Source organism: Amblyomma americanum, chromosome 3, assembly GCF_052857255.1.
Source record: "Amblyomma americanum isolate KBUSLIRL-KWMA chromosome 3, ASM5285725v1, whole genome shotgun sequence".
NCBI classification, from domain to species: Eukaryota; Metazoa; Arthropoda; class Arachnida; order Ixodida; family Ixodidae; genus Amblyomma; species Amblyomma americanum.
In genome coordinates this window covers 167,781,440-167,794,856 of record NC_135499.1, presented here as the reverse complement: position 1 = coordinate 167,794,856, position 13,417 = coordinate 167,781,440, and the positions used below count along the sequence as shown (strand labels likewise).

The 13,417-nt window shown below is 44.9% G+C and overlaps 1 protein-coding gene across 1 annotated transcript; it reads right to left on the bottom strand.

Moving 5' to 3' along the window:
- Positions 1-4,729: 4,729 nt before the first annotated feature.
- LOC144123453 (papilin-like) lies at positions 4,730-11,773 on the bottom strand. Its single transcript, XM_077656277.1, has 3 exons — positions 11,512-11,773; positions 9,260-9,538; positions 4,730-4,943 (listed from the first exon to the last, which is right to left on the bottom strand). The coding sequence occupies exons 1-3, from the start codon at positions 11,706-11,708 to the stop codon at positions 4,793-4,795; spliced, it is 627 nt and encodes a 208-aa protein (XP_077512403.1). The 5' UTR covers positions 11,709-11,773; the 3' UTR covers positions 4,730-4,792.
- Between the last annotated feature and the right edge of the window lie 1,644 nt (positions 11,774-13,417).

Sequence of the window (13,417 nt, the reverse complement as noted above, 5' to 3'; positions counted from 1 at the left end):
CGTTGTCATCGAAGCACCCTAGAGTAGCCAGCTGAGTGGGTTGCTCGGCAGGTAGCACCGATAGGACCGCCCGAGATAAGAATTATAACAACAGCACTATAATTAAACCGTCATTTCAAAGTTCTTTCCAGCGAGATTTCTGTTGAGTGGGTCAAAAATATATAAGGAGATACGAAATAAAAGTAGTTACATTAGGGAAAACGGAACGAAAGATGTTGAAGACCAGTCTTGGTGGGTAAACAAAGGCGGATTTGGTTCTCCCAGGTTTTTCTGTGCCATTTTAAAACCATAGACGATCCGTACGTAATATGAGTGATGTCGCCGCGGACACATTTTGCGGAAGTGCATCCTTTGCCTCCACGTCGCGTTTTCGAAATGTGTGGGGTGATTTTCTGTTCACCGATTGGCTCGTCGTGGCACGGATCCTGTGCAATGTATCGAGTGGTGCTAAGACGTGGCATACAGCTTTCGCCATACACTGGAAGGATGGCAGCGCAAAAGTAATTTAAGAGGTAATTACACGTTTACTGTCAGTGTTCGCTACATGGTTAGTTCTGACAATTAAAGTACAAGTGAGGTAGATGAAGTCGCTTTATAGGCCGCTAAGCTTTCAAATTTACTTGCAAAGGACCAAAAGCGCAGTGCAGCAGTGCTCAGACAGATGGAGGGGGATGCTGTTGGCTCGTCGACTACGTTATAATGTTGCTGGGGTCAATAAGCCTCACTTGCCGGTCACGAGAGTGGTACTATGTCTAGACTGTGTCCTCATCGTGACCTAAGCGGCATTCGAGGTCATGCTAAACGCATTCCACTTTAACTATTGCGATGTCACAACACGTTATAAAACCCCAGTTGACTGAAATTAATTCGGAGCGTCCTACTACATGTCTCCACAACGCCCGTGTGCAGTTTCGACAGTTTTTAAACTCCACTTACCGTACCATGCTTCACCATCCGACACATCTGCCTTGCATGCTAACAGATAATTTCCAGTGAAAGAGAGACGCCAAAATTTGCAGTCAAATAGGCGAAAGAAATAATTCGCTCCCACTCATCGGCTCTGCCTAACGCGGCTGAACATAGCAATGAAAAACAGGGAATATATCTTTATTCAGCAAAAACGAAGGAGCGCGAACATACAAACAAGGACATTGCGAGGGAACGGGACGAGTGCTTTACTATCAACAAGCTTTATTTTACCAAGAGCGTTTATATACCAGCTTCTTTACTCTTGCTCCATGGCGCGGACCACAGACATTCATGTGTTTACCGATGCCTATCAAGAAATGCCATTTCACTCCGGCGAAGCACCACTGACATATCACTTATACAATCACCTCCTTGTTTCTGGATATAAAAGTCTGCTAACAATCCGATAGGCAAGCTTCGCAGGTGACACGGTTCGTCACCGAGCAGGCATTGCAGTGATTTCGAAGATGGTAGACATTTTTTTACATACGCTTGTGTTTACGCAGGCACTCATTGAGACATTGCCCGGTTTGCCCAAAGTATACCTTGCCGCACTTGAGCGGGAACTCTTTTTTGAAGTCCACATGGGGCGTTTGGTGTCCAGCAGTGCATTCTTGAGCTTTTCTTCCTCCAGTGCGTGAACACATGCCAGCAAGCTTTCGTGAAGCAGAAAATACCGCGTCTATCCCGTAATCAATGTCTATCCATAAATTTAATCTGCCCCATAATTATGATGAGTAAAAAGAAAGCCAATATTTTTGCCGTAATAACAAAACGCCACCTGGCGAAGAAACGCTAATGCTAAGTAAACACTGTTAGTCTTAGTTTTGGACAAACTGTTGTTCCCACGCGACATCTGGACACTCATAATGAGCAGCGCCTCGTATTTATGGTCTTCGAAATCAACCGTTTTTAGTACATCCGAAACTTTTGTTCACTAACATATAAACTTTGAGCATCACAATAGTGGCGCCACCATGGAGAGAACCAGCGCAAACTATTCTCTCTTTCCACATCCTAAAGGTACAAAGGGGATATTCAAAATTCCGCAAGTCCGCTTTCTCACATAACTATGTTGCCAAAGACAAGATGACCGACTTCTCTGTAAAAGAAAAAGAGATTCCGCCACCGTCCGGTAGACGAAGTAACGAGCGTTAGCTGTTTGGTTTACTAGAATCAATATGAATCAGATTAAAGTGAGGTACACCAATGGTAATACGAATTTGTACGTTTTTTTCCATACGATAAACACACTGACAAACATTTCACTTGTACGTATTGCAACCAACCATCACACACATCACTGCTTAACATCTCCTTAACTGTGTACGGAGGAGGTGTAGGGGCACCACGAATTTTAGTGGCCGCCTATTTGGCTATGACGTCACACCTATAGGCGCCATCTTGCATTTGGGAAAACGAAACTATGCCGCCATTTGGTCCCTTGACGTCATAATAACGTGGTTCTTCTATCCGCCATACTAGACCATGACGTCATCACTGGCACCCGAATTTGGCCGCCATTTTGGATTATGACGTGATAGACTCGTGGCCACCTAAGTCGGCCGCAATCTTGGATTAATTAAGGACGTCAATTCATTACCATTATTGGCAGACATCTAGAATTTACAAGTTTTGTCACCAATCAATCGCCAATTGGATATGTCATTGACGACACCAATCGATCACCAATTCGATATAATAATGACATCACCAATCAGTAGCCAACTGGGTTACTATATCGATTTACTATGGGGCCACCATCTTGAATTTCTCGGGCTTAGAAAATTTCGCGCCGAAGGGAGGCGAGAGCCGACCCCAAGTAATCGATAAACGTAATGAGCAAGAGCTAGTGCTATTAATACTGCGCGGGGTAAATGAAAGCCGCTAAGGGTGTAGATAAAATGCACAAAACGTGTTTTAGAAGAATCGCACAAAACAAAATAGTCTTCCTTGATTTGTTTCGACTGGAAATGCATGCTCAGCCATCTTGTCTTACGCAACGTTATGCGGAAAAGCTCACTTGCGGAATTTTGAATATTCCCGAATGCATTATGGGAGGGAAAAACTTCACTTACGTCCAATTTTCGGCCGACTGGTTCAAGTGGTCGTTGAGTCAGCAGCTCGGCGATGGGACGCCATTCCAAAACCCGGCGCTTATATTTGACGAAGTGTGAAACAAAATATCAGTACACGAGCCTTTTTGCACAGCGTACGCGCCGTTAAGACACCGCAGCCTTCAGCACATTATCAGAACACTGTGATTACTTAGGCTTCGCTGCGCCTAAGACAGGACAAATGTACGTCGAGACTCAGTCGGTCAAATGACAAGAGTCGGGCCAACGCATCCTGCTGCGCCTTCACTTGCTGGCTCAATTCACTCGACGACAGCTCAATTTTACTGACTGAGAAGGTAAAAACGGTTCAACAACGGCGCGAGAGATCAGCGAACACACCTTGTGTGTCGACGTAGGATGCACTTCAGAAATAGATTTTCACTCTTGATACTGCGCGCTTCCGAACAACGGCAAACTCGGACTCGTCACAAATTGCTTTTTATAAGGCAATCAGGTTACACTTCATTATTACAAACCGGAACGTCAGGCAAGGTTTAAAGAACCATATACACAAACCTTTCTTACAACATGCCCTCCTGCCATCCTCCTTGTGGACTGGTTGGTTTGTCAGGAGAAAACACGAGGGCACGGTTTTCTTTTTTGAAACTTTAAGGCCGCAGTGTGCATTGGATGAAGACGTCACAATTGATAAAGAATGCACAACACAGAATGTCAGGTTAACAAAACAACAGAGGCAACCAATGCTGGCAATGCAAGACAAAAATATGGCCACGGAATGAACTCCTTACACCCTCGCCCTACGCCAGACCGAGCCGGTCATAGGGAACTGACAATGCATCTCCAAAGCTCATGCGTACCACCCCTAGATGACCGACATCTACGACGATGTAGTCTACATAGCCCGGATCAAGGTGGATCCGATTTTATTCAATGGAGCGTTTCACTTGCGCAGTTTTCTAGTTGCACAAACCGCATAATGGTTTCGCGCGCTATGCAAAGAACCAGAAGTTGTAAATGTTAGGCGCAGCGACAAAACCATAGCACGTCTTTACAAGCGCCTTGAAAACAGTACATTGATATGCATCATAACAATAGATAAGGTGGCAACAAATCAAATTCGCCACCTGCCAGGCACGACAGTCCAGCTTTACCGCGGTTACTTTGACAGATATCGCGTAATTCATGCTTTTGTGAAACAGTTTGTGGAACGCGGAATGAAGTTCCTGGTGGCACTGCGCACAAAAATATCGCTGCATGACCATTCTCTTTACGTCATAGAGCAACGGACGTAGGCACCATGCATGACAGTCTCATTCGAAATCCTTATTGGTTGGGCAGTATCAGCGTGCTTGCGTGAAACATATTTCACTCATTCGCCTAAACAGGCTTGAAAAACAAATAGGGATTTGCGCGAAACCACGGCAGCCCATTAGTTTCCCAGCCGGAATTGAGTTAACAACGCACGCCACTGGACGATGTGCTTCTAACGACACTCGTACGTGTTCATAGTTTCGTAATTTCGCTATTTTTCTTTTCTTTCCGTTGCCAATTCATGTTCCGCCGAGAAGACACAAAAAAAAATTAATAGTTAAACGTCGACATGGCAATGCTGATATGATACGAAGAGTTCTAAATTGAAATGTCCTGGTCGTTGTCATCCGTTCTAAGCATTTGTTACATTTTTAACGTGGCATCGGCTGTAGTGAATTGTGCGGGCTTTCAGCGATGCACAGCATATGCGTGCGTCATTGTTTTGGCCCAGCCTCGATGACGTTTAGTCCTCTTTCGGCGCCGCTCAATGCGCTCTCCATTGGCTGCAGGCTGGGTGGAAGAGCTTGGAGTTCTTGACGCGGATTTCCTACGCAGGTAGCTTTGCAGTCCTCTTCAGTGTCGAACCTGCATTCCGTCGGCGTTATTAATAGGGGCTCAACGCTTTAAAGACGTACATTCAGAATAATTGGCGACAAAATTAATTTCAGAACTGCTCGAGCTTTTGATAAAAAATTGATGCTATATTCCATAGTAATCAGGGGGTAGAAGAGCCTTATGTCAAAATACTGGAAGATATGTATAGCAACTGCACAGCTACTATAGTCCTCCATAAAGTCCGCAATAAAATTCCAATAAGGAAGGGCGTCAGGCAAGGAGACACGATCTCGCCAATGCTGTTCACCGCATGTTTACAGGAGGTATTTCGAGGCCTGCATTGGGAACAGTTGGGAATAAGAATAAATGGAGAATACCTAAATAATCTGCGATTTGCTGATGACATTGCCTTGCTGAGTCACTCAGGAGGTGAACTGCAAATCATGATCAATGAGTTAGACAGGCAGAGCAGACCAATGAGTCTAAACATTAACATGCAGAAAACCAAGGTAATGTTCAACAGCCTAGCAAGGGAACAACAGTTCACAATCGGCAGCGAGAGCCTAGAAATTGTGACGGAATACGTCTACTTAGGGCAGGTAGTGGCAGCTGATCCGGATCATGAGAGGGAGATAACTAGAAGGATAAGAATGGAGTGGAGCGCATATGGCAAATTCTCGCAGATCATGAGTGGCAGTTTACCAATTTCCCTCAAGAGGAAAGTGTACAACAGCATAATCTTACCGGTACTCACCTACGGGGCAGAAACATGGAGGCTAACGAAAAGAGCTCAGCTTCAGTTAAGGAGAACGCAGCGAGTCATGGAAAGAAAAATGATAGGTGTAACGTTAAGAGATCGGAAGCGGGCAGAGTGGGTGAGGGAACAAACACGGGTTAATGACATCCTAGTCGAAATCAAGAGAAAGAAATGGGGTTGGGCAGGGCATGTAATGCGAAGGCAAGATAACCGCTGGTCCTTAAGGGTAACGGAGTGGATTCCAAGAGAAAGTAAGCGGAGCAGGGGGCGACAGAAGGTTAGGTGGGCGGATGAGATTAAGAAGTTTGCAGGCAAAGGGTGGATGCAGCTGGCAAAGGATAGGGTTAATTGGCGAGACATGGGAGAGGCCTTTGCCCTGCAGTGGGTGTAGTAAGGCTGATGATGATGATGATGATGATGATGATGATGATGATGATGATGATGATGATGAACAAAAAATAAACATAGCCGAGATGGCGACCAAGACAACGAAACGGGCAACTGTTCTATTTGTTTATGAACCACTTTTCTCCACAAAGCACATTCGCGACAGAGTAAAAGGCACAGCTAAACTTTCAATCAACTTCGGTAAGCGGAACCACAAGAGACTGCGATTATGGCTAAACGTTTAAACGCCTCATCCACTTAGGAAAACCACCGCTCTGTCGACAAGGCATTTAAATCACTGATCATCTTGAACACGCGCACCCTGCAATCAAATACGTTACCTATTATATTACGCACAAATCCCATACAGGATTCGAGAATTATAAACCCATCACGCTCCAATAAGCTGTCAATGCTCGATGACCACAACAATCCTATTCCTGACCAAAAGGTACCGGAAGCACTAAATTTCATATTTTCATCCCTGTTTACTAATCAGCCTGATGATAACCTTCCAGATTTCCTCATTACAATCCCTCGTCATGCTTGCTTATACCTGTCGGGCATCATGAAGCTAATAGACTCTCAAAAGTTCTCGTCTTCAGCTGGCGTAGATTGCATCAACTCCAAACCCCTAAAAACACGAAAAAATTACGTGCGTCATTCTGTAGCACATAGTTCAGCTATTATTATCGACAGCAGTGTCTCAGAATTAGAGGTAGGCACGGGAACAAGATGATGCAACAGCTATCATCCCATGTCGCTCAGAATCATTTGTTCAAACTTAATGAAGCATATCGCTTACTTCCTGATCAATAACCTTTTATATCAGTAAATTTCGTTCACGTCAGTAAGAACGTCTTCGAAAAGGCACGTCATGCACGCTCATCTAGATCTATTCATTATTGACAGCAGTTCAAATCAGACCTTAACGCATTGTTCGTATACTTGAGGAAAGCTTCGTCACGACCCGTAAAAGTTTTGTATATGCCAATGAACATTCCCCTCCTTGGGCCCCCTTTCGTCTAGTGTGGCACAAGGTACAGTACTCGCAACTTTGTTCTTCTCATTCCCCTTAACGACCTGTCTGCTAGCATCATTTCTAACATTTGATTATTTGATGATTGCGCAATCTATCGGCCTATTACTGACACGAACGATACTTAACTGCTACAATCTGGTCCAAACTACACTCAATCTTGCACCACTAAATATCTCATGTCTCGAAACATTAGAAAAATAAAGCATCAGTAATTATATTTCACTGTAGACAATCCTACCTTGAACCTAAATACAACTCTCGTTCTGAAATATCCTCAGCCGGCTGTTATAAATACTTTGGTGTTACAATTTTTCATTCCCCTAATTCGTCAGCTCACATTTCTAACTTTAATAGAGACGTCAACGCCGTGCATGGTTTTGGCCGCCGTAACCTGCTACTACCACCTCCCTGCGTAAAACTATCAGCCTGTTTAACGCTCGTTCGTCCCTAAGTGGAGCATGCATGCGCAGTTTGAGACGATCATCAGTAAAATCTTTTTTTTTGCCATCGAATAAGTCCACAATCCTGCAGTAAGGTTCATTCATTTCGAATACTCCACTGCAGTGTCACCAATCTGAAGTCGAAATCCGATCTTCCACCCCTCTATTCACGTCTTAAAATAGCCAGATTATATGTCTCATCATTTTTTCGGCTCACTACTTGGTAGTTATGTCATCATGTCTGCTCACCGAATTTCTCACCACAAAAATCATAATAAATCAATCTATCCGACATCTGGACCTAACTCTTCACATCTAAACGCATGCTTCGTCCAGACTGGAGAGGACTGGAAACACTTTCCTGCCGACGTAGTTAACCACATTCATCCAGCACCTTTCAACGCATTCTTTGAAAGATTTATGGACAAATTGTAACGACCAAGCCCTTATGTCAAATGCCCCTATTGCTACTTTAGATAACCCTCAAGGGCATCTGAGGTACCACTAAATGAACTAAATAAGTCACGCTGCCAATTCTAGTTGTCCTCTACCTAATCGACAAATTTATTACCAATCATCAGATTAAAGTGATATTCGCTGATTGAAATCAATAAATCATTATTAATTAGTTAAGGATCAACATATCGGCATGTAAGACCGAACGAACAAACAAAAATGAAAAGTGACACACACTTACGCTTAGTTTAAGAGTATGATAAGGTAGCATAAGGGGTTAATTTTCATGTATGCAGAAAGTCATTCTCTACTTTACAATCATAGATCTCCGGGAATCGATTGTCCTCCTCGTGGTACAGCTTTAGGCGATGCGCCACTACACTGCGGTGCTAGGCACTCCCAGCGTTGGGTCGCCTGAGGCCCAGGTTGCATTTCCCGAGCTACTAATGGTTAATTTAACTGCCACGAGAAATTGTGGGCAGTTCGCGCACTATCCGCGGGGCAGTTTGTGATGACGCCGCAAAGTCACGTGACCTAGGTGGGCCACCTGCCTCCTAGGTTGTTCTCTGAGTACCACCTGCAACAGTCATGCTGGTGATTTTTCGCTCACAACGCCGACGCCGACAACGCCTAGACCGGAATTTCTGGTCAAAGGCGCCTTTAACGCAATTGCGTTAAAGCTATCCGGCCGGTCAGTTGGTCGGAGAAGCAGTGAGTGGTCGAAAGCGTCAGTTGGGAAATCATGTCAGCTTTAAATTTAAATAGGCCTGCTATTTTGAGAATTGGATTGAATACCAAGCTCCGCCTTAAGAGTATGACGCATGGCGTTAATGAGTTTATGCAAATATACGCGGAATTTGTGAGTCTCCAATCTACATTCATATCTCCCTGGGAGTCTCCATACCCCTCCCGGCGCAATGGTGCAGCGGGTAAGAGACGCGCCACTGCACTGTGATGACAGGGGCTGCCACCGTTGGGCCTTATCAGGTCCAAGTTGTTCTTTCCGAGGAACCTCTCGCGACCAATCATTAATTCAACTGCCACCTTCTACGGGGCTATAGTTTGCTCGCAACCTGGTGGGCAGGCTGTGATGACGCCACAAGGTCATGTGATCTAGTTCGACCACTTAGGTTGCTTCTATGGTGCTTCTATGAACGGAAACTTTAACGCTTTCAAAGTCCCTTCCACACTGAAGAATGCGCACAGCGCGGCCGCCAGCGGCCCTTCATCGCTGGTACACCTATTGCTTTTCACACCAACTGACCTCCATTTTTCTTCGATGCAGCGGTGTTCCCTGATGGTGCTGATGTCGGCCTTGTGACACCGCCATGTCCCGTCTGCATACTGATGTGCGAAGTACGGTTCTTTCATAACAGAGGCGGGGCAGGTGTAGCCGAATGTCGGGGCGTAGCACGGAGCTGGTTTCTTGAGCCCACGCGGGGTGCATGCAGCAATGCAGTCCTTTTGGGTTGTGAAATAGTTCACGCCGCTGTGGATGGCAGGGCATTTTCCGGTGTCATATGTCCATTGCGTGCATGCGTAACTGGGAAGCATAGAAGTGTGAAGGCTGTTAAATACGATTATAACTCCGACATTTTCTCTCCACGCAGGGCGCAGAGCAAATCTATTTGAAGAGCGTTAGCTATTACTCACCACGTTTCGAGATTTCGTTGGGTCTGCTACCACCCTTGGATCGCAGCGCCAACTGTGGCAACAACTAGAAGACAGCAATCTCGCATGGAGGCTTGTGGCGCCATGTACAGTGTATACATTCGTTCCGCTATATATACTCTGACAGCAAGGGGCACCCATACGGGGACTGTTGTGTACCGAATTTGGTAGGCAAATAAAACCCTATGGGTTGTGGCATAGAAATAAAACCACAATTAAATAATAGGTAAACATTGTATACATGCAACCACTAGTTGAAGCGTTACCATATTGCACAGCAATCCGAATTATAGCCCCACTTTATCCCCCCAAACGAAGCAACTTCCGTTTGGGAGGTATCTTGAAGGGGTGTAACTCGGCAACGTGTAGAAGTGAATCGTAATTTTTCTGACATCATGGCGCTAGGTGTCGATCGCTCCGCTGGGTGAAGAAGGTGTGTTACTTTTACTAACCTCTCAGGGTTGTCTTCACTGGCCCCGCTGGGTGCGGAAAGACCTTTGTTTTAAGCATGGCTAGTTAAGCTAACGCTCGTTACTTCAACGCCTTCCAGTCGGTGGCAGCATTTTTTCTCGAAAAAACGTTAGTTGTCTCGTTCAATTCACTGGGCTAAAAAATAATAATGACAGCCTTCCCCGCGTGCCAAACCGTTATCCCACGCCTTAGCCAGCAAATTAGTTTTGTTTTTATACTATGTTAGTTATAAATTACTCGACCAGGTACGTGATCTGCAGCGTAAAGATACTTAGAATTTAGATTAATCGTCTACTTCATAATCAAAAAATCTGGAGGGGGCACCTATGCTCTGCCTTAAAGATACCGTGCGATAGCCTGGTTTAATGCCCAATTATACGAAATTGAACGTTCTCCAGCATTACATTCCCAGACAGCTGTCAGTCCTGATACCACTCCTGGCGTTGCGTCCTCACGAAAATTTCTTTAGACAGTCTATAGACTGTCCGTAGACTTCTGTCTATAAACTCTATAGAGTGTCTATAGAAAAACCTTAGAAAACAATTATAGGCATTACAAATCCTATGGGGCAGTCTACGAACAATCAATAGATTTATGGCCATACCCTTTTAGTAGAATTTTGCCTATAGACAGTCTATAGCCTATTAATAGACAAAATGAAATCTCTATAGGAAGACAATAGAGTCTATAAGAAGTACATAGACTGTGTATAGACCACTTTTGTAAGGGTGGTGTAGCGGTTGAGCGATACGCCACTGGCCCGCCAGCAGGTGGCTGTTTCAAACACAGCCAGCGGTGGGGCTTGCACAACCCAGGTTGCTCTTCCTGAGCAACCTCTCGCGATCAGACATTAATTTTACGGCCGTCTGCCATGGTGGGAAATTTGTTCATAATTCGGTAGGCAGGTTGTGGCGACGTCACAAGGTTACGTGGCCTAGGTGGCAGGTGAGCCACCCTAGGCATGACGACGATGTTATCTCCGACGACGCTGGATTACTTTCAGAACGGCAGCCTTAATGCTATTGAGTTAATACGTATCATCTATCAAACATGCGCCAGCATCATTGTATAGAAGGTTAAGCTGGAAAGGCAAGCCTAGCAGTGGACGGCAGAAGCTTAGGTGGGTGGATGAGATTAAGAAGTGTGCGAAGATAGGGTGGCCGCAGGTGGTGCCGCACGGGGTTAATTGGAGAAATATTGGAGACACCTTTGCCCTGCAATGAGCGTAGGCTGGCTGATGACGACGGTAAGACTGTGGAAAGACAACGTCAGAGCTGATACACTAAAACGATAGGAAACAAAAAGCACCCTTCTCTCCTATACTCTGCCTCAGAATCCACCGAGAAAGAGAAGAAAAGCGCTCGGCACACTTACAGGCCGAAGTCGTAGAACCACCACGTGACGTTGATGTGATTTTCTTCGCAGGGAGCCAACTCCCGACTAATGCTGCACTTATTATCTTTCCGTTGAGGCCTCACGCATTCCCGGAGACAGTCTTCTTCGGTGGCGAACCGGTTGGGGCCAGTGTTGCACACGGAATGCTCCTCGGCCCTGACCGAGAGGCACTTCATTTGGTGGCCGTCGAAGTAGTAACCATCGTTGCCCTTATCGCAGAACCTGAAGTAGCTCTTCACCTTGTGACACTGCGCGGAAATTCACACTTCAACCCAGTGCCTCTGAGTTGAGCACAGGCGAGAAACTGGGCTTTCAAATCGCGTCTGTAAAGGCGTTTGTACCGCACTCTCTTTGCCAGAAGTAACCGGGCCAAGGGGTTTCTTTCTTAGCCGTGTAGCAGAACACTTATGGCACCACTTAAAGGGACAGAGTACTGAATTTTAAGGACCCACTTTTTTTCGGCCCAACGGAAAGGTTGTTGTACAAGGTGCTGCATTCCGCAACCGTTCTTTAAGAAGTTATTCAGGAAATTTTTACCAAAAATTTTCAAAATCACTGCGTATGCCCGTTTTTTTTGCACCCTATGCTGGAAACCATGGTCACCGAGCCTGATGTGGATTGCACCTCGGCAAAAGTGCTGTAACAAAAACTGATATAAACCTCATCCGCCAGACAGTAATAAGTTATTTTTTTAGTACATAGACTAGCGTTCATTTCTGTTGCGTCCATTGCAGTTTCTAACCCAAAGTTGTTATGGCGCAGTGATTTAAGCCTCATCGATGAAAGTTTTAGCAGACCCTGGTAGCCGCTCCATTCAAGAAATTCAAAACACTGTGGCGCCATCTAGTTACCAAAAGCTAGAGGCGCATGCTCGACGATGCTGAAGAAGCGTTGCTTTTTGTCGAATGGCGCACTGGTGAGAGTGTAAACTACAATAAAGCATGACGAACACTCCTCGAAAAAAAAACCACTGTGCACTTAAAAGAAATACGAGATATTTTGCCAAGAAGTGGTCACCTGTTAGACTACTATGATAATGGCGGGTTTCGCCGCATAATGGCATTTTTTATGCGATTTTCAATACCAAAATAAAATTATATCTCCTCGTTTTTTGTTTTTTTTTATACTGCACCGCTCAATTCGCAGAACACTTATGGCACCCTTAATGGGACCGAGTACTGAACTTTAAGCACCCACTTTTTTTCGGCCCAATGGAAAGGTTGTTTTATAAATCTGCACAACGTAAGAAATATCATCGCTGTCAAATCTCAAGAACGTTTGGTATCTAGAGTTTCCGCAAGGGCTCTACTATCAGTCAGGAAAGCAACCCACTATTCTCTCACTTTTGGCAAAAATCGTACTTCTTGGTCTAACCTGGTGAATAGCCTTCTATTTCGATGTGAGGCACCCCGATGTACAATGAAAAAAAAAATAGTTTGGTTCACTGTTTCTGCAACAATACTGCTGAAAAATTATGTTTACTACAAAGCAGTCTTTAATACTGTCGATAAGTGTGAAAACTGCGGGGAGAAAATTAATTTAGCTGATATTTTATTAGTGCGGCCACCGAGTACGCAATTTCAAAGCACCTAGCCTTTCAACATATACCAAATATTCTGTTGCTTGCGTAGAAGAAACAGGCCCGCTTTTCGGACTGGGCCGAGCGTACCCTCAATTCTCCTCAATTTTGTTGATTGCTACGAAATTGAGCCATCCCAGCTCACTCACCTGGGGGCTGTTTCTGCATATCTTCACTTCCTATGTGTGCTCTATGAATTGCACCAGTCTTGAATGAGCTCCACACTGAGGCTTTGTAATAGCTCCAAAAGCTACCACAGGAAGAAATTCGTGATAAGATTTTTAATACCTTTGCATGGCATACATT